General features: G+C 37.5%; 1 protein-coding gene across 3 annotated transcripts in view; it reads right to left on the bottom strand.

The window, feature by feature from the left end:
* abca1b (ATP-binding cassette, sub-family A (ABC1), member 1B) overlaps positions 1-22,786 on the bottom strand; it is a 33,888-nt gene extending 11,102 nt beyond the window's left edge. For 2 of the 3 annotated variants that reach the window (XM_066669866.1, XM_066669868.1), the window contains exons 1-16: positions 22,671-22,782; positions 20,564-20,673; positions 18,908-19,001; positions 15,918-16,059; positions 15,628-15,746; positions 12,554-12,675; positions 11,706-11,897; positions 9,351-9,440; positions 4,888-5,128; positions 4,506-4,645; positions 4,188-4,304; positions 3,837-4,031; positions 2,693-2,898; positions 2,311-2,487; positions 1,952-2,174; positions 708-929 (exon numbers count right to left, since the gene is read on the bottom strand). In XM_066669866.1, coding sequence (XP_066525963.1) covers positions 708-929; positions 1,952-2,174; positions 2,311-2,487; positions 2,693-2,898; positions 3,837-4,031; positions 4,188-4,304; positions 4,506-4,645; positions 4,888-5,128; positions 9,351-9,440; positions 11,706-11,897; positions 12,554-12,675; positions 15,628-15,746; positions 15,918-16,059; positions 18,908-19,001; positions 20,564-20,629 — 2,346 coding nt within the window. In that variant the 5' untranslated portion in view covers positions 20,630-20,673; positions 22,671-22,782. Of the gene's footprint in view, positions 1-707; positions 930-1,951; positions 2,175-2,310; positions 2,488-2,692; positions 2,899-3,836; positions 4,032-4,187; positions 4,305-4,505; positions 4,646-4,887; positions 5,129-9,350; positions 9,441-11,705; positions 11,898-12,553; positions 12,676-15,627; positions 15,747-15,917; positions 16,060-18,907; positions 19,002-20,563; positions 20,674-22,653 lie in introns of all 3 variants that reach the window. The other variant, XM_066669867.1, reaches the window with a different exon arrangement.
* Between the last annotated feature and the right edge of the window lie 3,964 nt (positions 22,787-26,750).

Here is a 26,750-nt window from a genome sequence, read left to right as displayed (position 1 = left end):
CAAGAAAAAATGTAACTAATTAACTAACTAAATTAATAAATGGTGTCATTGCTGGAGTTACAGGCTTGAGAATCTCGCATATATGTCAACCTAATATATTTTTTAAAATTTTTATAATTAGTTCTATCTTTGATTTGTTTCATTTTCCATTATGTAATTAATATTGAGGGGTGTCATTTGAAACAGTTATATCAGGTTTCAATATTTCTAATTACAACATAAATTTGTCTTACATTAATTTGTAAATTAATCAATTTTCAGTTTATTAGAGCACTGAACATGATAAAAGTACAGATTTTTAAATACAAACTGCTTACTAGTGGTTCAGTTTAATGTACTAAATATGTGAATTAAGAACAAAAGCTGGGTGGTGGAGAATCTAGCATAAGACTCATCTCCATAAGGCAAACAGTCACTTTCACTCGCAGCCAAAGTGCACATGTAGATAAGCATTAGATTAGGGATCAGATAGACATGACGTTAAGACAGAAAAATCTCTCTTTACTGTAGAATTACACTAAAGACACTATCAGTTAAGATACTGCATATAAAGGAGCAGCCACTTTTATAGATAAAAAAAGCAGTTTGCTTATGTAAACTTAGATAGACCAGCACAGTCACTCTTCAGACTGATATGGGGGCATATACAAGGCTGCACTTTGCTGCAGGAGCATTACTCTTCTCAGCAGTGGTGATTGTGAACTCACAGCAATGACTTTGGCAGGGAGGCCGATGTAGTCCTGCCAGGCCACACACAGCACATAGGGCAGGTAGAGGGTGAAATAGATGATTCCTCCACAGGCAGCAGCCAGGTTAGCTCTAGCAAAGGCAGTGCTAATAAGAAAACATTGCATGATAGTGACGACAGCAAAAGAGCCCAGGAACAGGAAGACCACACCTGGGTCACTGTAAGGGAGAAGGTTGCCCATCTGCAGAGAAGAAGAATATCAAAATAATGATTAATAAATACAGTAATCAACTTCTATTTTGGTCTTGCTGATTAATGAAATTGATCTTAAAATCACAAAATGAATGAGTGGATTGTGATTGGGATATTTTTGTCTTCCTGACAAAAAAATATATATTGTGGTGCAGTGGTGCAGCAGGTAGTGTCGCCCCCGTGTGTTCCCCCGTGTCCGTGTGGGTTTACTTGGGGTGCTCCGGTTTCCTCCCACAGTCCAAAAACACACATTGGTAGGTTGATTGGTGACTCAAAAGTGTCTGAATGTGTGAGTGTATCTGTTGCCCTGTAAAGGACTGGCGCCCCCTCCAGGGTGTGTTCCCGCCTTGCACCCAATGATTCCAGGTAGGCTTAGGACCCACCGCGACCCTGAACTGGATAAGCGCTTACAGATAATGGATGGATGGAATATTGTTAAATTACAATATTACTATATCTTGGTTAGAACAAATTGCAAAGAGATGTTTTCCATGAATAATGCAGGCTTGTAAACATCATTCATAGTACTTCTTGGTAATTTTGTGCCACGCCAAAGTTCTTACAGGAAATATAAATTAATCATCCTCAGAATATCATTCCCACAGGATTTGCTGTTTACTGCAATCTGTTAATGCAGATTCACTCTCCACTCAGTCTCATAGTGAAATTATAAGTCATCCAAATAGTATGCCATTTAAACAGATCCTAATTATCAAAAGATAATCAATATATTAAATGGTAGGGACTTGCCAGTAGATTCAGATTTCTAATTCTCATATAAAAGCATATCAAAAGTGTGTAAAAGTGATAAAAAAGTATCAAGTTGCCACATATTTCTATTCAACTGACTAAAAGTAAATGTTTAATAAGCTGGGGTATAATAAACTTGCAAGATATAACATTATGTGAAGAAACTCAACCTAATGTTCTCATTTAATCTTAAAAATACGTAACTTTAGGAGGATCCTAAAAGGTGACTGAAGGATCATAAAATCCATGTAGTAGCACTACCTTGAGCAGAAGCACTAGTAGTCCAGCGCTCATGAGCAGAGGAATAAGACTGCTGATGAACCAGCTGAACCACAAGATCCCGTTGTCCAATCCCATAATCCTCATGGTCTCCTTGAGGCGGGCTTCCTTTTCGTACACCACTCCCTTTATAATTATGGCCACAGAGTACATCCAGGCTAGCGTCATGAAGAGAGGCATGGATCGACTCATCACACGCAAAAAACTAAATAGCACAGAGATAAATATTATGTTTAGAAAACAAAAACTCAACAAATTCTACACATTTTATTGCCACGAGGTATGTATTTAAAATCAATATACATTTTATAAAGTAGCACAAGGAACTGAGAGAAACTCACATGTCATCAACGTAGCATGGATAAGGCATCTGCTGGATGTAGACTCCAGTCTTCTCTTGGGTCCCAGTTACTGCTCTGATAATGCTTTGCTCTATGACATCCTGCAGGTAAGAAAATCCACCCCAAACATATCGTAGGTCCTCAAATGGGTCAGCTCTGGGGCCAGGGTCCCAGTATCTAAAGAGGTTGAAAAATATTAGAATACATATTAACCAAAGACTACACCACTGACCCTATATTTATAACATTTACACATAAGACATAGTGTTCATCAGTAATGACAAAGGAATATTGTAATTTGCTGTCATTGTAAACTAGGATTCATTTTGATGAGCTGTTCTGTTCTGGGGTAAAATGTCAAAAGGCAAATGTATTGACTTACGCATCCTTGATCTTGTTGGTGCGTTCCACGTTATCGATGTCCATGCGGATTTTGTAATTGACATGGGGAGGAAGTTCAGAGCTGTTTGAGTTGATGTCAGTGAACACAATTCCAGCCCAGAACTTTCTGTTGTCCAGTAGACCCAGAGAGTCATTGACTAATTTCTCCTCTGTAGTCACAGGCTCCAGTTTGTCAAGATTTACACACTATGGAGACAAACACAAAATTATCCACTTTACTGTGCACTCTTTATATTTACTCTTTATCTAAAAGTCTGTTTTCAAGAAAGAGGCTTCAAAATAGAAACTCATAAAAGCTACAGGAGTTAATGTGTGTGCCTGTGTTAATATCCTGCACTGACTGCAAAATTACATTCTATAATACATATATAACTTATATAATTTATTTAGCCTGGGGTTCTCATTCTCACATTTCACTATATATCTTTAGTGATAGTGTTTTTCATTCTCTGACTGCATCACTTTGTTATAAGTGTCAAAATATACATTAAAAATGTTGCTATGTGACTTTTATTTTATTTTTATTTATTATTGTTATTGCCATGATTTCCACACTGAATAAAACGACTCTTCCTGTTTAGATGACACGCTTTCTGCTTGCTACATAGTTTTCACTTCTTCATTTAATCTGGGTCACAGATGCATGTCATTCCTTATTAGTCTGCCTTTTAGGAGAACGCCCTTAGGAAAATGTAATGAAATTGTTAATAAATTTAAATCAGTTAATTTATTGTGCCTTAATAATTCACCAAAATGATTTGATAATCCCTGATATAATTATATGTATTGTTGATTTTATAATTAAATACCAAATAACACATCATCCACTGGGAACAAACCTAAATATGGAATTTAAAATTAATGTTTAATGCTGCAAATATATTTATTCATTTTTAAATTTTGGGAAAAACATAAATGTATCAACCTTTTGTACAGGCCTCCTTTCGTTTTTTTTCCCCTTTACTTACAAGTCAGTCAGTGAAAGCACAGTACCATGCAATGAAGTGTAATAAGTGTAATCCACTTAAAAATAGGCATATATTGAGGCATATAGGCCTAAATATGTGATGAAAAAATGTTGATTTGTTAATGAGAAAGAGAGAAACAGAAGCACAAAAACTGACCTCCATGAAGCGGGATATGCTCATAATGGCCTGGTCTGTCTCATTGAAGACATCTCTCCATGTGAACGCTGTCCCATGTGGGCGTGTGTCCTCCGATTGTTTAGCCAGGAAACTGATCAAATCCTGGACACTCCATTGAGTGCCCGTCAGCTGGGAACTGAAGAACGTAGCCGTGGCATTGTTCTGTAGTAGTGTCTGTTCACAAACACAAGCAGACCGTCATTGGTTATTGTTCATTTTAAAGATTAAATATCAGAGAATGTGTCTGATATTGGGTTAATTTGACTCTAGAGAAGTGATGGTGATGTGCTCATCGCAAGTTGGAAGTGTTGATTAAAACATCAAACTTACCCTCACAAGGTCCATCTCCTCACCGTTCTCCATGAAGTTCCAGGCTTTGGGCCTGATCTCCTCCCACATTCCGCCCAGATCTCGGAGAATACCCAATTCCTGAAATGTCCTGTTCACCTATAAAGAGCAAAGTTGTTATATATAGAAGTACACTCACAGGGATTTTAATAACAATGAATGATGCAGTTAGTCATGGGAGGACAAGCATTGCAGTGATTTCAATTCATTACTGTTCAGGTCATTTTTCAACATCAAAAATTATTGAAATTAACAATTCTTCAGCCAAACAGCTAATGTTCAAAAGCAGAGGCCTCTTACTTCATGGATGATCTTCTGTGTGGCAGGAGTGTGAGGGGTGTACAGGATCTTGCCCATGAGCAGAGGCTTCAGAGCCCTCCAGATCATGCGAGAAATAGGGCTGGTCTCCATGTTTTTTATTAGGTTATTACAGAAGGGAGCTGCAGGGTTATAATGACATTTCATATTCAGGACAACATATATTTGCATTCAATTAGCATTAACCCTGTCAAACCTGTTAGCTTAAAATTAGCTTGAGACTAGAAGAAGTCACCCCAATGGCCAAAAACGTGTTATTCTCATATATCCATACAACATATAACAGTTCTTATTATATGTTATTGAATTGTAGGTGTTTATTTGAAGTCATTATCTAATTGGACATTCAGTGAAGAGTGCTTACTGGTTGTGTTGTCATAGACTGAAGCTGGCTCCTCATCGCTGTTGTTGTGGTTTCCAAACAAGGCTTTATAGTTGCTGTCCTCATACCAGTTTAATGACTTGATTTTGAGCCCACCGCCTTCAGGGTGTCCACATACTATTCGGGATACAGCCTGGTACATCTGGCTGGGTGAACCAGTGGCATTCTGTGTCAAGAAGAGGATCTCATTTCGCAGGTCACTCCAGCTCCGCATGCTGGCCAGCTGAGGGAACATTACAGATGTTAGAGGCAGAAAAAACAACATATGAGACCTAAGACAATATAATTAAGCCTCTTTAATTACATTTAGTTCAGTGCATGAAAAAATGATTCATAATTGTTATGAGTTAATTCTTTTGATTCTGTTCTATTGCATCAAACAGGGCGGCACAGTGGCGCAGCAGCTAGTGTCGCAGTCACACAGCTCCAGGGACCTGGAGGTTGTGGGTTTGATTCCTGCTACGGGTGACTGTCTGTGAGGAGTTGGTGTGTTCTCCCCTTGTCCGTGTGGGTGTGCTGCGGTTTCCTCCCACAGTCCAAAAACACACGTTGGTACTACTGGGGGGGACTACTGACGTGCAGACTGACAAATTAAATGTTTACAGAGTTTACCAATAACTGTAGCTCTACAGTCAGACCGTCCAATCAGAAGATTTTAGGCTACTTCACCACGCCCCCTTCTCACTCAAGCGAACCAATCGGAGTAGGGGAGGGCGGGACTATTTTGTGAACGAAACGCTTCTCGAAGTTCTATGTAAGCTCTAGAAAAACAAAATCCCGGACGTTTGTGAAATTCCGCCCGGACATTATTTTAAGTCTAAAAAAGAGGACATGTCCGGGTAAAAGAGGACATCTGATCATCCTATGCATGACCTACTATGACTGTGTTTATCTAAACATAAAGACGGTTCTTACTGCTTAGTAGAAAACCAGTTGAGATAGATAGTTAAGCATATGTATACCAGCCCTTTAAGCAATGCATTTGTTGAATTGTCTGGTTTTATTGCTATTGTGTGACTCGTGTTTTGTGTTCTATTCATCATTATTCAATATAAGGAGTGACAGCCCTAAGGGCCTGCCAATCCAATCACTATTTAGCAAAGTGAAAATGCAGCCTTGAAAAGCTTGTTCTTTCTAACAAGGTGTCACTTCCATAAAAACAAAAGCACAACCAAGACAACCAGGATAGAAAAAGTTGCAAGCAAATGACTGAAATTAAAAGAATAGCAGAGACATTTTGACCAAACTATGAGCTTCATCCCATGTTCCAATGTTTTTCTTGCAAAGTACTGAGTTAACAAGACAAAGAGACGCGAGTGAGGACAAACACGAGAGGAGTGAAGAGTTACTGTCGGTCATTCACTTTAGAGGAGAGAGCTCAAAGGTGTGGGACCTGACAGAGGCAGTTTCAGCAGTACTGATGTGCTTAAGGAAAATTGTTAGCTCTGATCTGACTCACTTGGCCACGTCAGCAAATGAACCTGTCCCATGCTTCCAATTTTGTTTAACCAACAGTGGGTATGTAAGCAGGGAGAGGAGAGGGAGGGCAATTTGGGGAAACAGCTGTTGCACTCTCCCAGACACACTGAACAAAAATATACACTGACTCTTCGAAAACTAATACAAAGCAAGATGTGTCCCGTGCTGTCAGCTGTACTGAGCAAGTGCTGGACCCAAAGGCAAAACTTGGCAAAAAGGGTGGTAATTTTGTGTGGTAGATTGGGCAAGCTTTCTAAAATATGCTTCAGTTGTTTCTTTTGCATAGAGAGGCAAGTAGCAAAACAGTTAGTGTCTTTAGCATCATAAGCATCAAATAAAATAAAAATTCCCCCTTGTATTCAACAACTTTTTTAAATAATTTAAATAAATTTTTTAAATAATTGTCTTTGCAGTTGCCAAGCTCTACACTAAATGAACTTACACATTCATGATCAGATGAACTGTGCCTACACACATCTTGAAAAGTCACTTTTTCAACTTTAATAAACGGAATAAACTTAGAGAGAAACCTGGCAATGCTACATGTTGTTCAACTGAAAAACTAAAGCAGTAAAACTTCAAACAGGCCTAAACAAGTCTGAGGTGATCAGCTACATTTGGTGTGTGTAGGGGTTGTTGCGTGAATTAAATTTTTTTGCTGAACATTTTTTGCTGAAAGGTCAAGCTCCCAGGATTGTTTTGAATTCTTCCAAAAGGTCTGCAATACAGAGTTCTGGTAAATATGTGCTCCAAGCCAGGCAGCACAAAGACACAGTAAAAAGGTCACTGGAGTTCATGGGTAAATCTCATGGATCCATTTTTACCCAGGACAAGGGCTTGTACTCTGTGGATTGAGGATTTCCCTAATGCTCCAGGACAGAGAGAAGACACAGAAGCTTTTGTTCAAGCATACACATTATGGACTTTCAACTAAACAGTGTAAAGCAAACATCTAAAGATGCCGACCATTTGCAACCTTGTTTCAGAGGCCCTTAGCGCCTGACTCTTGTTCACTCACTCTGCCTCACTCTCTGTGCTTGTTCAGCTGTGCTTGGTCAAAGCTCTCTCCAGCTGAGTGTTGAAACAACTCTCTTCCCTCCTTTCCCCACTGTCCCCACAAGATCCACAGCGTGAGTTATGGCTTCACGCAGGCAAAATCTGGCACTTTTACTGCTGCCCCCAGCAGCCCAACATTTGCTGCCATTATTTTATTTACATTTTAGAGTGCTCTCTTTCCTGATTGAGTGAACAGTCTTTCTGTTATTAATAAATATGAAAAGAAATAATTACAGCATTTCTAAGGCAAAACTAAGAGTAAAATAATATTCTATTAGCTTTTTACAATATTTCTAATCAGCCAACTGTTGGGAAATGCACATGACAACATTAGGAAAAAAGTCTTGATCACATAATTTTCATCCACTCATAAGCACACAAAATCCCAACTTTATCAGACATTAAAGAACAGAGTGTACTTTTATGCTTTGAAATGTAGAGAAAAGCCAACTTTTACAGCTATACACAGCCAATTCACCTACCATGTAAAAACCACACAGGCACAGGGAAAACACAAACTCCTCACTGATAGTGACCTGAGACAGGTATTGAACCCACAAACCCAGAACCCTACACTCTCAGAAAGAAGGTACAGTAGAGGTAAATCATTGGTGACTATAGGAGCAAATTGTGTAAATGTACCTTCAAGGGTACAACAGTGGTTTTAAAATTCATTTGTGATACCTAAATGTACAGAAAGTGAGGGGAATATTTGGAATATTTCATTATAGAACCGTGTAAAAAAAAAGAACATAATATAAGTCCTGGAGATGAAATGAATTTTAAAATCTATTGTAGAAAAATGTAAATTATAATAGAATTAGGACAATTGTTTTCAATTATTAAAGGTATGAATATGTACCAGTAGCCTGGTGGTTAAGGAACTGGGTTTCGTCGGTTTGATCCCCAGAGCCAGCCAACAGGTCATTACTGAAGTGCCCTTGAGCAAGGCACCTAACCCCCAACTGACTCCCGGGCACCATGGCTAGGGCTGCCCACCGCATGTGTGCTCACAGCCCCCTAGTGTTCACTAGCGTGTGTTTAAATGTGTGTTTCACTGCACGGATTGGGTTAAAAGCGGAGAAAGAAATTCTCTGTGTGAAAGCACTGTGGCCAATAAAGTCATTCTAATTCTAATAATTCTAATTTTATCACCGTGACCTCAAAAGGTACCACCACAGTGACAATGTTTCTGACAGTGTAGAGAGCTGTGGCAGCAGGACTCATGAGCATTTTAATTCAATACAACTTTGGAAAAGTAGTGTCACTGCCACTGTAATGGACTGGCAACATGCGTACAGGGTGTGTTCCTGCCTTGTGCTCAGTGATTCCGGGAAGGCTCTGGACCCACTGTGACCCTGAACTGGATAAGCGGTTACAGACAATGAATGAATGAAGGAATGTTTGAAAATATTGGCCTCAATTCCAAAATTTGTCAGTTTAACCTGATTGGGCAATCTTTAAAAATATTCCGTTTCAAAGGGAATTCGAAAAAAAAAAATCTGGAAGGTGATACTGAAAAAATCCTAATGGGGCCACAAGCAATAGCAGGAAAGTCTGAGGTTTGACCTGAAGTTTTAGCCCATTCATTTAAAAATGTCTTGATGCCAATCTGAGACCAAAAGAGCTGATTGTTTATCTGTCAGTTTGAGAGAAATAAATGTTTGTCATGTCAAGATTGTTCACTAAATCCAAACAATGGGTGTTTTTAGATTCATTAAATCACTTTGATTAATTACATACAGGAACATTGAATGTTACCTTAAGGTGGAGTTTCTAAACCAAGAGCCCAACGAATACATTGCTCTGTAGCTCTATGTGCCTGAACTTGTAGTATTACCCCCACTATTTGCAGTCATTTCAAGTGTAATAGTTCTTTTAAAAGTGTTCTTCAATTATGCTCTGCTTACCTCTACAGCTAGAGAACCCAAGCTTTCCAGAAGGCTGTCTGTGGCTTTGGCGACCTGATGAACATCATGGTTTTCTGATCTTCTCTCGTACTGCAAAAAAGACCCAAGACTTTAATGTAAAAGATTATTTCTTTAATTTAACAATTTTTTAGTACAGCATAGTGCTACGTTAACAGAACCAAATGTTTCTCTGTGTAATCCTTTGAATTAACATTTTAAAACATCCTCTTAAACGTAGATAAACAGAAAAGTAAAATTATATAGCTGTACATGTTGGCTACAGTGAAACACATCCAAAGAACTGGAACTTTCAATTGTTAAGTGTATCCCTATATAAAAGATGCACAAGGCTTCTTTTATTGTTGGACACACTCATCAAATGTGTTTTAACACATTTAGTACAGCTTAGTAAGTGCTGTACTAAAGCCAACAATGAAAACATTCATGAAGTCAATGCACCCCGACAATTTTCAAAGTTTACTTAAGTATAGTATCCTAATTACAAGGTTGTAAAGTCATAACTCAGATTAATATTTAAATTATTAACCCAATTCCTTGAAATGTGACAAACAGTGAAATAAAACAGTAATTGTTGGATCATACAAACTTAATTATTCAATTCTACAGTACTAAAAAGACACATGCCTGATTCTAACACCTATAAGCCATTAATAAATCCCTCATTTCAATCTGTTGGCTTTGCCTGTGAGAGAATCATTACCCTATAATCCCAGTGCTGAGTAACTGTCAGATTTTTCAGATATTGTATGACACAACGTGATGTTCATGGGCCTTTGATAAAGCAGCACATGATGAAGACAAAAAGAGCTGGCGTGACATGGCGTAATTCTCAAGCGTATCTTCAGGCTACATGTTATGGTGGGAGTGTACGGAGAACAAGCCAAGACAAGCCTTCTATCCCTCTCTCTCTTTTTTTGCTTCTCCCTCTTTCTTTTCAACCTAGTGTTTGTTTGCTTCTCACCAAAGTACACATCAATGAATCAGTCACTTGATGTATGTCTCAAGGAAGAAATTCAACAGTGGTCAGTGAGGTGTGAGCGGTTAGTATAAAGTTCGCTGATAAGACACTGACTTCTTCACCCTGCTATGCTCATTATCCCTGAAGGGACAGTGGTCATGCACCTCTCATTATACATATACATACAAACTTAAAGGGATTTAAGACATACTGTTTTGTATTTGAGTCTTTTGACTTTTTAAAGCATTTGCATAAATGCTTGTTTCTTGTTACTGGAAAAGTAAGTCTACATGTAAAAATAATCCCAACAAAAACAAGGAGCCTCAAGCAATCTAAAATGAACCATTATTATTACTTTCTTTTAAGTCATTAACATGCATTATATAACACTACACAGCAATCATGTTTAAGTTGGTGCGAAATGCTTTCTGGAATATCTGACTCTCCCAATTCTATAGAAGTGTACCTGGCTAGATGTAGACTTTTAAATTGATCAGAACTTGGGCTGTGACTAATGACATTTCACAAAAACATGAACGTTAGAACACACAAGAACACATATTGAAAAACAGCTTTAGCCTGGTGAAATGGGAGTGGCTGAGTGTGAGGGCAGCAATCAGCACTGTAAACCCTCCTGCATTTTGTCTCAGCAGTTTCACATCTGAAGAGCGCTGGTATTCTTTCATGCACAAAAATGTCATTTGCAAAAATTTGAGGACATAATTCCAATGTGACTGTGGCTGTGTTGGTGACGGGCCAAAGGTTTAACTGTTGTGGGCCGCATTAGGCCTGCGGGCCACTATTGGGGAACCCTGATGTATGGTATATCTTAAGGCCTATTTGGGCAGAATAAATTCTTCCTGTGGACAGGGGGTTATGTAGTTATTACTGGAGTAGATAATAGTGGAAAATAGATAATATTTCAGGAGTGCTCCTGTTTCCGGAAAGATTCCAGAGCCTTTTACTTACTGTAAAACAGGCAGCAAAAATAGCCCCAGGTTTTATTAAAGCCATCCAAATTGATATGTGGTTGAACATTCCATCATATCCCAAAATAAAGAAGATTTCTGGGGGGTTTTCTCAAGAATGGATGCAGTGGGTGAGGCATTTAGACATGTCTATTACAGCACAAATCAGATGACTCATTCAAGAACATGGCGAACCCCAGGTGTTGAACAACACACCACACTGAAATCTACAAGAAAACCTAAGCAATCACTAAGAAGAGTCAAATGTCTGGCAGCTATAGGTAGCCTTTGTGCACAATACTAGCCTACATATGTGTGGCAGTATGTATCAGTTGTTTTTGCCATGTTCTTACCCACTATATGTTATGAAAGGCAAGGAGAAAAGTTTGCTGAGGGCTGTACACTTACCCTCAGAGGCTTGAAGAAGTCCAGGTTGTCCAAAAATTGCCTTTCGGCCTGGTTCAGCCAGGTTTTTGAGGAGCTGCAGATGATGTCCTGAGTTAGTTTGGCAACCTTTCTGTCTGGTATGTTAACAAATTCCTCCAAGGTGGAGATGTTGCACATGTCCCGAAGATGTACCCCAAATCCTTTTGTTAGCACCTGAGACAACCCAGTCGGAGTGAGTCAGTGACACAGGATGAAAATAAAAAAAAACATGGGAGTTAGAATCTGATCATCTGATGCTTAAAGAATAAAAAGGCAAATACAATGATTTTCATAGGATACCTCTGTGGCTGTTCATTATCAGGACTAAAACAGTGTTGTAATATGGCAATAAGACATTGTAATATTTTAAGACGTATTTCCGATACATTAATTGCTTCACAGTGTTTTGTTTTTAATAGTAGTTATTATGCTGGAACAGATGATTAAGAACCATTATCGCCAACTTTAAACACTCTATCAAAACAATGAATACAATGATTTATTTTAAGGTTTTACGTGTTGATGCAGTATGCAAATCAAGAGAGGACTATATTTTGTAATATATGTATTACCTAGTATACAGGACAAATGTTTCAATATGTCAAATTCATTTTTTTGTGAACTGTACATGGTATTTGTCTACCTTCAGGCATTTACAACTAATCTCAGTGACAGAATTACTATCTGCCTTGCTACTAATAAATAAGTGACCTAGAAAAACAATAAGCAAGCCCTAAATACTGCCCAGGCTGCATAAAATATATTTGAAGGGAAAGATGCAATATGTGATATATAGATAAAGAATTATATTGTGTTTTTTCACTCCTCACCTTTTCCAGGTTCACATCTGCCTTCAAAATGTCCTGGACAGCATTCTCAGGGATGGAGGCATTTTGTGTAAGGAATGTGGTCAGAGTCTCATTGTCGTTCAGGAAATCTTGTAACCTGAAACCTGAGAAGCACATACAGCTTAAATATGTGCCTTGACAAATGCCCTTCAATAGTGTTAGTCATCATTCTTCAGCAATTTGATCAAATATTATTTTTCAAACGATCCACCTACTCATTTTGAGATTAATTCTGGAAAAAGCTATCCCGTTTTCCACAGTTTCCCTTTCATGTTCACACATACCCCGTTTTTATGCCTTTGTTATTGTACATGTACTCACATGCTGAATGCTCAGGTAACCATTGAGGTGTAGGACCATTGTGTGCAATCCTGTTTTCTGCATTGAGTTTCATTTGTCTTTTAAAGTTCAAGTGCATGCCTGTGCAGGCAGGACCCTGAGGTATGCCACAGAGGCCTTCACAGGCGGGTTCACCACATCAGCCATGCACTTTGATGGGGACATTAGTTCTATAACGGTTACAGAAATGTCTGAGTTTCTGCAGTGTCTCATATTTATGTTTGTTAAAGACATGCTATGATCTCCTAAGACTTTGAGCATTTCAAGGTTTATTACTGTTATCAGTCACGAGCTGTTGTTAATTGAAGTCCACTTTGATAAAGTGTCCTTATTTATAAGGCTATTAGTTATTATAGTTTAATTGCTTATAAAGTTTCTCTCTCCAGGCATAACCAAGCAGTCAAACTAATGCTCCAACATTTGTCCAAATGTAAGTTAGCTAGGACCCATCTGTTATACAGGTTTTATGGGTGAGCTTGTACTTCTGTAAAGTGTGTTGATTCACACCTTCTCCTCTATAGACCCGCTTAAATCTCCACAGTGACTAGCCTGACCGTCTTATTAACCCCATTCCCCTGTCTGCCTCTTTGAGGGGAACAAATGCTGGAAGTGAATACACTCTCCATTCTTATGGAGAAGTACATGGGCTCCGTGAGATGGTAGTTTCCCAACTTGTTAAAGCTTTTCCCTGTTGAATTCACTCTCAAGACAGAACAAGGATAAGGCTTGTATATGACTGATAAGGAGTCAAATGGAAACTGTAGAGTTAGGGGGAAATATGCGTCAATATCATACTGAGAAAAAATACCTGTATAATATGTATACCTGTATAATGAATAAAGAGAGGTGATTTGGGAGTGCATAAAAGTGCACAATCTCGTAATAAAAATGTTTTATACCAGTTTAAGGGTTTATCCCAGTATCTTTATATTTTTGGAATTTCATTAAATATTAAACGTTACTCACTCATTTTCAATAATGTTTTTTTTTCAGAACCATCTACATCTAACATTTTTAGACAACAAAATGTTAAACCAGTTTTAGAGTGCATGTCATGGTTAGTTTTTCCCCGTATTCTGTTAACATTCAGAAAACATAAGGTTTTATCATTTTAAAAATTCCATGTAACTCCCCTGTGACAGGGCAAATCTAATCAAATATATTTTCAATATATCTGCAAGTCAATAATATAAGTGAACAACAGAGCAGAATTACTTCAACCTCAGGTATAGCTACATGATAATTATCTCCACCACACAAAATTGAAAGTAAATTGGACAAAGCATATCCTTATCTTGCACTGCTGTATGACAAAATGCTCCAAAATAATGTGTTGTGTAGTGTAGTTTACAGACTCAGAGAATAGGAATACTCAGTAGCAAGTGTAAGTCCTATGCAACTACTTTTACCACCAAAACAATTTTATGCACAATAATAACACACTTATAGTAACTTTAGTCCTTTTTGGTCTAAAAATAAGCAATTGTCAAGAAAACAATCACAATTTTTCACAATGATAAGGGTAACTCTATTCAAAAATGTCTGTGAAAAATCAAAACCCGGTGTAAAAATATGACAAGCTGTGATCCTGGCGTGAATCTGTTTAAAAGGAACTGGCTAAGCAGCTAAAGCCAATAATGACAAACTCTGTGACCCACTATGCTTTCAAGTGTGTGGACATCTGTTTATATGCATGAGAAAATAATATAGACAAAAAAATAATGTAATCACAGCGTGAGGAAACAAGGACAAACTCCACAATACCTGGAAAGCCAGTTCAAAGCTTACATGTTGTTATGCAAGGTTATGAAGAGTCATATATTTGAAGCTGTAATTTGATTAGAGGCAATTCTTTGATACTTTTCTATACATTTTTTGATTGCACATTGCCTCTACGCCGCCTACTTCCTTTTCAAATTCAGCATCAGTGCATATTTGTATATGTTACCACATGTACATCGCTGAAACACAACACGTGAATTCCGACAGGGCTCAGATTCAACGTCATAAAAATGAGACAAGATAAAACTGATAAACTGATGAGATCAGCATCAGGTGGAGAGCAGGGCTATATCAGTAGCTTAAAGCTGTAGAAGGTACATCAGCCAACATTTTTCCTGCCATTCTCTGAGAACCCAAAACATCAATGTCCTCTGAGATGAATCATGCCTGTCATTGACTATACATGCTATATAAATAGCATGTTGAGTCACTGTGTAGAATCTATCACTGCACGCTTTGCCTCCATTAGACAGGGTAATACAATTATAGACCACTTACTGGAGTGTGTGAGAGGGGTGTAAAGTGTTACTGGGAAGGAAGTTTTCAGATTTTTTAGTAAACGGTAAGGGGAAGGCAGTTTTCGCGTGAGGACTGAATGGAAAGGGGTGTGTGAAAATATATGTGTATCTTCCGTCTATCCTCACCCACACAAACCCGTCATGGACTTGCCACAGCTTGCCCAAAAGCCTTGAACAACGTGAGCCATTCGCCCACATCCTCTTAGTGGAAAGTTTCACTGCATATATAAGGAACGTTTCAGCTCATTACTGCTACACATGGATTCACATATTTAATGTTAGGCATTTATCCAGTACTCTAATGGAAGCATTTATCTCTACGTAGCAGAGGAGATTATCCTCTAAGGTTAGATATAGTACACTGTGTAGCATCGGACTATTCCAATCTTTTAAAAAGTACACCCATTGTCTGCTTACTTGCAGTGCTGTTCTGAAGAGATTTCACTGCTTGGATCAGCTCCTTAAACCCATCCAGACTCTTGTCGTTTTGACTGTAGAGCAAGATTTTCTTGGCATCCGAAAAAAGACGTGAGATTCTGAAAAAAAAAAGCATTAATAATAATAATAATAATAATAATAATAGTAATAATAATGTGCCAAAATTATTCGTTATTTTTACTGAGCACTTGATTTCAACAGAGTTACAACATCATTGTAATGTTTGGTTGGGTTGCTGCCATTAACTGACTACGTGAGTTTAATCTTACATAGAATCATTGAAGTTGCCAACTACTCCAGGGGATTCTCCAGGGGTGGGGTGGCGGAAGCAGGGGTTGTTGGCGTTACAGACAATGCCCTGAATCCATGGCAGGGTGCCTGCTGAGGGCATGGCTTTGTTGGGAAAGTGACCTGAGACGGGCAGAGGGAGAAAGAAAGAGACAGGGGAACATAATTAACTGCTCAACTGAAGAAAAGAGAGTTCCCCAAAATGAGAGAAACAAGAGTGGTAACAGGGAGAGAAAAGTATTTGAACTGAGTCTTTCACATGTAGGGGTGAGAAAGTCTTGTTTTTCCATGCTAATTTTTAAGATTTAAATGAATATTAGAAATCAATTATACTTCAGGGTTGAGCCTTAGGGGGTTGTCTCCCAGACATGGATTAAGCCTAGTCCTGGATTATATCCTATTTTCAAATATAAAAGGAAACCATCTCTAAAGGTCTTAGTTATTGGAGTTAAAAACATGTATGATATTAATTATTTCATTCAAGCAAAGAGATTTTGTCAGAAGTATTGATTCTAAAATTTCAGTTGACACATTTCTATTCAGAATAAGTAAGAAAGATTAGATTTTAATTTTAAAAGCTGTTGTGTCTTACTTTTGTAAATACGTTTTTAATGGTGAAACAAAGTGAAAGTACTCATGACTCTAAGATTTGATAAACGTTCTGCAGGTACAACAAATAGGAACTGGGTTCATGTTACTGATTCATCAGGCTTAGATCTACAGTGGAATCTCCAAACATGTACGTAATGTGAAAAAACAGAATAGAGAGACTGTTTTTGATTCCATGTTAGCCCATCTTGCTCAGATAGCATCCATGTACTGTGAACATCTTATCAAGGGGCAGGACAGGAGCTAGCAAACATCAGCGTCTTTGACTCTTCTTAAGGAGAGGAAGATATTTCTGTAGAGTGACTTTATCTGAGAGAGTGATTACCTAGGCACAATGCTAGACCTTTGGCCTACGCCTGATACCCCAGGATAACACTTATTTGTGTGACGAGTCAAAAAAAAAAAAAGTAGGTCTGCTATCAGGCAACCTTAAGACTGCCAACTGGACCAGAGCTAAGCACAGAATAAGATAAGATAACATCGGGTGAAATATAGAACCACCAATTAATCATAAAGGCAGCGCATGTATGCATTTACTAATGACTGGATTTAAGATGTCAATCACCAACACTACAATGATCATTAACACTGGCTCTAACATCAGTTGTTTCAGTTAGTACTTAAAACAGTTTAGGTTTTTAAAGTTGTTTTCAAATTGGTTATTTCTACATATCGAGTCACTGTAAAAAGTGGGAACTTTTTACAACCAATCGTTTTCCTGAGCAGTTGCAACATGCTCTGTCTCACATGTTTCCATGATTCACAGCAGAACTATTTGCTCTCATCACCGAGCCCTGAACCTTATGTAGAACTAAAATACAACAAGACTTCCTCCCTAAATGGCATCCTTCACACAAGAATGTCTGCCATGTCAAGAAACCAAAGAGATGGAGAACGAATTACAATTTCATAGCAATTATTTTTCAGAATCTGTCTCGGTATGACAAGAAGGTTAAAGTAGCTGCTATCCCTGTTATAGGTGAAATTTTACTGTTTTACAATTATATATGTCCTTCTGTAATACATTAAACCTAAAGTCTCCACAGTGACAGCTGTCCTGGAAGGATTAAATGTCCTGTAACGTAATAAAACTGGGTAATGCACAGCTATATGGGGCATTTTTTTGTTTCAATATTTCACTGATTGGCTATGAACATTCAATCCATGCCGTGTGATAATTTGGAGAAATTTCAAAAACATGCCATGTTTAAATACTTTACCAATCAACGCCAATCCATTCTTGTAGTGTGAATATGTCAATTGATAACGAAAACGTTAATTCTAATATAGCTACAGTAATGATATAACTGTAAATATTTACTTGTTGTACTGTCTAACTGAATCATATATATTTTTTAATTTCCCCCTATAATGTATGCAGATATTTAATATGTTCAAGCATAAACCCATGATTTATATTAAAATAATAATTATATAACAGGCGCTACAGGTCAGGTCACTGATTACATTTACAAGTCTATTATGCTTTTGCTACAGATAACATGCCAGTGGTGTCAGAAAAGTACTGAACATCCTTCTCATTAAAGAGATTAGATGAACAATGTGTTCCCATGAAAAGCATAAAACAACCTTCTTGGATAGTTTAACTGGTGTTAGAACCTAATGGGTCCTCTAACACTGGTATCCAGGAGCTGATGAGTAATTTGTGACATACATTTTAGTTTTCTCAACAAAACACAATTGATTTTACTAGTCAACCTTCAGAGTTGAAACCCAGTAATATTTATAATTTATTATATTAAAATCTATCTCCTAATATTTCTCACTCATTTATCATCTGCAATCAAGTGCAGGCAATAATATATGGCAGTTATCTTCACTTTACCCAGTGGGCCCTACTGCACTTAAAGCCAACGTGCCCTTGATAACATCAGTCTTATCTAAGGTATCCTCTCAAATGATCAAGAAAACATTGCTATTAAATACACCTTATTATCACTGGTAAGGCCTGATATTGATGATAAGAGTACACCATAAATGCTGTGGTGGCAAAAATCTGTAAACTCTTGTAAAATATTCACTTTTTTTCCTTCAGAGAATCTTATCTTCTGTTATAATGTAATCCTGTCTTTCTCTTAACTGAAACATGCAGAACACTTAAGTAGAACACAACAGTCATTACTCAGCACAGTTTTGTTGTGTTCTTTACAAGAGGTCTCTTTGCACACAACATATGGCAGCCATTTTGTTTTCCATTGTTGCCTCAGGAAATGAGGCAGAAAACTGAAAATCGAGATGCACTGTGGATGAATGATTCAATCTACCAGTCAAACATTTGAAAGAGAACATCCTGCTTAACATCTCACCATTTCAGAACTGCACTAGAAAAGTGTTTACTTACATTCATGTTGCTCGTATGGGGGATAGTTCAGTCTCACAGCAATCAAGATGAAGAAGATGAAGAGTGGCCACACTATCTCAATCAGCAGCTGGAGCTATGTAATGTAAATATAGGAAGAGAGAAAAGAAAAAGAGAAGTTTATGTGCAGACAGCCCCCCTTCCCCCATCCCCTTTAGAGATGAGTCCTTGTCCCTTGTTAATAGATATTACAGGAAGATGGATGCTTTAGCCCATACACCTTCTCACAAAGCATCTACAGCACTCTAAAGCAATTCCTCTGCCTTGTTCTCATTGGCTGGCATTTATTTATACTCCTCATTATTAATTCATGACCCATGAACTCATCAGTTGTACATCAATAATCCATTCCCAGACATAGAAAGCATGTGTGCAGAGCAGAAATATCTAGAAAAGGAAGCATACTTTCAGGACTGGCCACTGATTACTTGACCACATCTCTGAGTCTGGCCTTTTGGGCATGAACTTGAAGTCATCAATAACATACAATGTAATGCACGAATGAATGAAATGAATTGTTCAGTTGGTGCATGAATTAACTATATAAATAAATGGAAATTGATTTTATTCTTTATGTCACCTGAGTAAATCTAAAGAATGTTTACTACACTATACACACACTTAAAAATCATGGTAATTAGTAAAGAAAATGGTTCTCGAAGAAAATAGACACTCGAAGAATATTTTGTATGATTAAATGCTTCTTTGCATAATGAATGGGTTCTTTAGATTGATGGAGAATGTGCTATAGAGAGTTCTATAAAGCACCTTTTAGAAAATATTTCTATATGGCACCAGAAACGGTAATTTTATTGTTATGATCTCAAGCTTGTTACAACAGAAAAACTGAGTTTCCTCAGAAACCCTGAAGAAACATTACGTGTAAGTGTGTATAGGAATAGGTACTACACCCCAAACACCTTAGACCTCAAAACAGGCCAAGAGTGGGATAATACTTCAAACATATTCCTAGCAATCAGCCAGTTTAGTATTTTAATTTTTTTATTTTTCTCTATCTGAATTATTATGGAACAAACAAATGTAAGTGCACTGCTATATTTTATACAAAGCTGAATTTGCACTTTTGTCCAGATTATAGCTTCTTCTTGTGTGTAATAATTGGTTTCTTCTTGAACGCAAGTACCCTCAGGGTAACCCTGCAGGTTACTGTGCACAGAGCATTGTCATGAACATCTGTCCCTTACTCTGTATGTCTTGCAGCTGATGTTCCTGAAAACCTCCTGCTGAGTGACCCTTAAGGCCTTAAAACTAATGACTGATATCTCCTGAGTCAGCAAGATTGTGCTTTTCTAATAAAATATAATAGACACTAGACAAGCTGACTAAACACCATTTAACAGAAGTTAAATAAAAAATAAAAATAGCACTGGAAGCAAAAATAACCTTACTACTCTTAAAATTATAATTAAAACAAAACAGACATTGTAACATGCAGATATCCAGTAGTGGATTAATGTCAATTTATTTACAAAAATAAAAATATAAGATAGCTCTGTGACTTGCAACCATCTTCACAGAGCTAGTAATGTCACATCCAGAGCTCTGCACAATAACACAGCCATCTGAGTGAATAAAGTGGGAAAATGAAATAGGGATGGTACTGTAAGTGTTTCTTACCGTTTGTCGTCTTCTGTACGTGAAATTCTTCCACAGCAGCAGGCCCAGCTGAGTGGAGACAGTCATCTTCACTCAGGTCCTCTTCACGCTGCTCTCTCCAGCTCTCTGGACTGCAGTGAGACACAGTGAGAGAGCAAGCTCAGTAAAAGTAGGCATCCAAGTGCAACCAACAGAGCAGCTCAAAAGTCCAGGACAAAGTGCAGCAGCCTATCTGAAATGGTGTCTGCTCAGGTTTTCTCTGTCCTCACCTCCCTCCTCCTCCTATTCTGTCTTATCCTGTTGTGTCCTGCCCCATCTCACGTGAGAAAAACCCATCCCTGCCTTCCCAGAATTCCTGTTAACAATGGATTTCAGTGTAGTTCAGAAATGATTCTGAAAGGAATTCACCTTCAGGTAGCTGCTCAGCAATAGCTGCTTTTGATCAAAGTGCTTCACTAAGTACTAAATCTGTGAACAAATCTTTTTCATTCTTATATGCTAATGAAGCCATTCATATGGGATGAGTGAGTGTGTGTGTGTTTGTGATCTTTACATGAAGACTTCATTGTTGGCCTAAAACTTCAGTGATTCTATTAGATATTCACAAAGACTCTGAAGTAGGACAATTCTATTCCACTCCTCTCAGTCTCATACTACCTTGTGTAGTAGAAGGAAAAGGGTGTAAAACAAAATCGATACAGACTAGATTAATAGTTTTCATCTAAATACACTTTGTTTATTCCACATTCAATTGTTGCTTATGAGTATATAATTAAAAATGTGGAAAATTATATACTTTACATGGACTAACTGATGAAAAGATAATTAATAAGGAACAAAATTAAAGACTGGCTTCACCATTCAGGGTGACGCAGAGTTACAGTGTGCTCTGTTTGAATTAATACACTACCAGGTGTAATGTACATTTATAAACATATATTATTAGAACATAAATAACTCAGAAATCTCCAATAATACAGCTTACACTTTAAATTATTACTTTAAGGAAATCTTTCAATTAGATAATAAGAGGGATGTTATAATAAAAATCCCATTTAGAAAAAAATGACAACACATATTATGATACATATACTACTTTGTATTTTTTTTCATAACATGGCCACATGTTTCATTAAATATTTATTTGTATTTAGTCTGGTTATATATATTTGGTTTTGGCCTATTATGTGAACACTCGAATAAATATATCTGTTTTATTATGGATTGTGTGACAATGCTTGTTCAAAGAATTTGTTCTGATAATCAAACCACAAAAAACAAACAAACAAACAAAATAAAAAACAACTAAAATATAATGATAAATATTGTACACAGCAAATTCACCAGTGTTAAATCAACACTATTAATATTAAATTAACACTAAATAGCGTTGATTTAACACTGGTGAATTTGCTGTGTATATTGAAGAAAGGTCTTGGAGTATTGTGATGTTATATTTTTGCCATATTGTCAAATCTTACACTGTAAACATAAAGACTTTGAAACCCCATGCACTTCTACTTAAACAGCAAGAATACAAACTATATGTCAGATGTGTCTGCTCTCTGTCTTAGCGGCAACACGTTTCTCCAGGTTATATGTTTTACAAAACTGTAAAACTGTGGACTTTTGATGTGTGTATTCAATTCTCTGAGGTACAGTACCCGGTTCACACAGCTTCTACTAATGAATGACACGTTTGTCTATTTAATGTTACACGCTTTAAAACATCTTAATGTGGGTTTATTTTACAACGTCATGACAAGTTTTACTTATTGTTTGGTCAACTGAAAAAAAAAATGTTTTCTAGACAAAACTACAATTTTTCAACCTGTAGTTTATGTTACTTTCTGCGGGCGAGCCTCGTGGTACTGTGCTGTATTTTGTTCACGAGTTAACGAGCAACACGTCTGAATCAAACGACCTGTACGTTACATTCGTAGTTCTTAGTAAATACATGTTTTTTGGGGGGGGGATGAAGGGGGGTACTGTGGTATTGTTAACTTTTTCTTTAATTTGGCGTCTAACCGCTTAACATTTCAAAGAAAAACACCCACGTCGCGACACTAGAGAATAACGAAGGAAAAATGAAAACAACGAAGGGGGTTTACCTTCTCGCAGGACCCACCTGAGGAGCTGGTCTTAATCATTCGCCGTATTCCGTGTTAAACTCGGTTTAAACTTTCCCTGTCCGCTCTTTCTTTGATACTCGGAGCGGCTGTTTAACGTGTGCAAGTCTCATTGAGAAAGAGCATCTGCTTTCTCCTCTGAAGGTTTTATAGGAGAGCCGCAGAGTCGGACCAAGGTTACTATCGGTCAAAGGGAGCTAAGAACAGGCTTTTACAGCGCAAACACTCGCAGCGCAAGAAACACCTCCCTCCATCAGCTCCCAGGGTCCAATAATGGTCCAACATCTGGAGAAGGAATGAACACAGTCAACAACAAAATTATTTAATTTCGTTTGATTCTTATTCCTGTAGGTATGTGAGTAACCTCGTGTCAATGCCCTGATAGTAACACAATAGCAGCCTGTAATTAAAACATTAATCATCTATTAGTTTGACTATTATTATGTGTCTTGGTGGTTTTCTGTGGGCTATAGGCCAGGGTTTCTACGTCTTTCTAATGAATGCCCTTACCCTTCCCCCTCCCCCTGTCTGGCTCATCTTTTCCATGACCGCTGATGCTTGATGCTGATTGAGTTCCCCAGGAAAGGTGCCGATGATCAAAGTCCTTTAAAGCACCCAGAATGATGATTGCACCCAGTTTGGATGCATTTTAACATTGTTTTATTTCATTTGATTTAATTAACACGTTGATTTCAGAATGTTAATGTGCCAGATTTAGCCAGATGGCTATCCACAGTCTCTGGGCGTGTTGATGCTATTTAAACAAAACAATCAGTTTTATCCCGCAGACAATGAATAATCCGTAAGAGAGACATATGACATAATTAAATGTTTGCTGACTGAATGTTTCTGTTTCTTTTCTAAGTATCTCAAACATTTCCAAAGATGTGGAAGTCTGGGCTCTTGGATGTATGGGCAATCCACAATTCTCTGAAAATTCTGCAGATGTTTGACCACTAAACAACAGTGCAATGTGGTGGGACACGCTGCTCTGGGATTTTGGACAGGAGCATGACTGAATCACTATGTTTTCACAACTGCAATACTGATGGGGAAATGTAGTTGTGAAGCCAGAGCTCAGAGCCAAGTGATGGGTAAAAATAATGTCAGAACAGCCAAAGGTCACCATTGCTGACTCACCTTCACATTGCTTCCCAGTCAGCAGAGTTTTATGCCAAAAATTCTGCCAATATTAAACATGTTTGATTTTATTTGAGCACAATTTTATTAGGTGGAATCAGCATGCCTAGCCATGACTGACCACATACAGATTTGGAGAGGGTTTAATTCCATGGCTTTTCCCCCCTGTCTGTATTCTCTTGGCAGCATTCAATGAGGATTGGAGTTTAACATGAGTATTTTGGACTAATCCCTGTCTTTAATCTTTGAGTACATTAGACCAGTTCAGAAAAGGAATCTAAAGTATAAATAATTCTCAGTTATTTTATAATTAAGCCCCTGGCTTGCTCATAGTAGCCTTGGACTTGAATCTCCGTAAAGCTGCGTTGTAACTACTTTCTGTTATGAAAAGTGCTATATAAATACAATTTGATTGGTTGATTGATAGCTTGATATTATGAACTGGTTTTAAATTTTTAGGTTTATCAAATACATTACAGTTCTTTATTTTTGTTTATTTATTTTTTGGTAACAGCTTAATGAGACAGGCCCATGTAAGGATAAGACTAGGATTTCAGTTAAATTGTAGTCCCTCAAGCCACAACAGTTTCAGACCGTATGTTTTATGTAAGACTGTATTATATCTCTGTCGCATGGATGCTGTAATTATGGAGTAGGTTCTAATCAGTATGTTCTTCTCAGACCTTCACAGGCAGTAGTTGACCTCAAATAACCCATGACAGACATTATAGGGAAGAGGTTATGTGATGATGTCACAACTCAGCCCTGGTTTTGCTACTGTCCAGATGTTCAAAAGCCCCTTCCGGTTGGAGAGAGAAGTTACTGTACACTATCCTACATTACTGATGACAAAAAGTAACCACAGTGTGTGGAAATAGTGGAATACAGAGAACAGAAAAGCCTTGGCACAAACTCCATGGAATGGACTCTTACCAGTCCAACTGCTGCTGTGTCATTTCCAGTAAATTCCGCTGGGGGAGATTTAGCAATGTCGTGTTTGCTGTGGATAAATCAGTAAACGTACTACACAGGCAATGGCTAGGTTGTTATAAACAGGAGGCACAGTATTTCATTTTACTCTGTTATTTATGTAGTTTTTGTTATGCTTGAGGTGGGAATTCAAATGTACTGACCCATTCATTTCACACTCTGCTGCTTTTTTAGCTACCTGAGCTTCGACTGGTTCTATGAACACTAGTGTTGATGAGAATACACTGGGTTTATAAACCTGAAGGAATCTTCAGTATAAAACAGTAAACCTGGAGAATAAGGGTATTACCTATTAGTGTGCTGATAGTGTGAGGTTTCAGTTCAAAAACACAAGCTGCAGTTTTTATTGCATTACATCATGAGTTTTGTTTTTAAAAACAGCCTGTAGTGTTGGAAAGGCTCAAGAAATCTGAGCAGGAGTAAATGTGCAGGATCATGTATCCAGAGGAAGTGGGTCATTCTCTATGCCTGAACTGAGCTTGTCCTAAGGGACAATATACTGTACCCACTCTATCCAGTAAGCCTTTACACAGGTTCACAATCAGAAAAGAAAAGCTGTTTGTTGAACAGGTTTCAGGAGGAGGGTGTTCAATTCACTCTTAAAAATTATGGTTCTATATAGAACCATGAATGAACACTTTTGCATAATTAAAGGGATCTTTGCATCATGAAGGGGTTCTTCAGATTGATGGAGAATGTGCTATAGATGCTTCTGTATGTTTCAGAAAACTGTTCTTGATTTATTACAATGTCAAATTTATTACAATAGAAGAACTGTCTTTGTGCTAAATATAGAACCCCAAAATGTGCAATCAGGCCTCTCATGTGATAGATTCAGATAAAAATATCTATAAGAGCACCTTTAGAGTAGAAGGTAAAAATCTTGTTAAATTTCAGTGTAATACAAAAGATCAACATTGTCATTCAGTTCCAGTTGTTTAGGAATTTCAGATTATACCAAAATTAAAATAGAGAATTAAGTTGTTTTGGGTTTTTTTCAGACAGCTAAAACAGACATAATGACTACATCTTACAAGAGATAAACAGAAAATCTGCTGAGTTATAAAGATGTGACCAAGATGAGTCAATACATTTGGGGGAAAGGTTCATGTCATGAGATCTAAGAAAGGAAATTTGGCTTTAAAAGAAGGTAAACAGCTCTTTCACAGGTCATTCTCAGAATTAACCACAAAGCATGTGGTAGAATATGACTTTAGATATGGTTTGTGGGACTTAAGTCCTACATTTAAAGTCTTTTCAGCAATTTATGTCTATATTTTTCTAACTAGGCATAACATGCCCCAAAAATATTGTAAACTTTCACCAACTTTTCAGAAACTGTTACGAAATGGCACAGAATATAAACCACAATATATGCCATTTGTTATAAAATTGACTTTTTATGAAATGGTTGTGGATAAACTTACTGAATTTTTTCAACAGTTCAATGTTTTTACTTCTTAAAGGATCAATAGATACTGTTTTTACCTTAAAGTTACAACTTCAGAAATCACTGCGATGGTCCAATGACCTGTAACAGGAAGAAGAGGCATAGCACTACAGAAACTGCACTATGTAACTTGTGTAAGATTCCTCCTTTTGGATTTCAGGACAGTGCTGTAAAAGTAAATTCAACTCTGCAACTGTAAGGAGAGCCTAAGAACAAAAATACCACATCTTACCTTGTGCTCCTTTAAAAGCACCATGTCATTCGTTTTCTTCTTTTTTGAGTGAAAATGTTTTTTTGTCTGATAATATTCCATGTGGACTGTTTACCTCTTAGATCAGGTAAAAGGGTATGAGATGTTCTTCAAAGACATATATTTTTGCTATTTAGATAGTGTTTAATATTTGGGGGAGGGACAACTGTGCACACTTTGAGACAATCAGCAAAAATGTTTTTTCTTCTTTGAAAATAGAAGTTGTGTATCCAGACAGGACTAAAATGA

Source organism: Hoplias malabaricus, chromosome 4 (genome assembly GCF_029633855.1).
Source record: "Hoplias malabaricus isolate fHopMal1 chromosome 4, fHopMal1.hap1, whole genome shotgun sequence".
Taxonomy (NCBI): domain Eukaryota; kingdom Metazoa; phylum Chordata; class Actinopteri; order Characiformes; family Erythrinidae; genus Hoplias; species Hoplias malabaricus.
The sequence above is the reverse complement of the archived record's forward strand: the minus strand, read 5'-3'. Positions and strand labels throughout refer to the sequence as shown.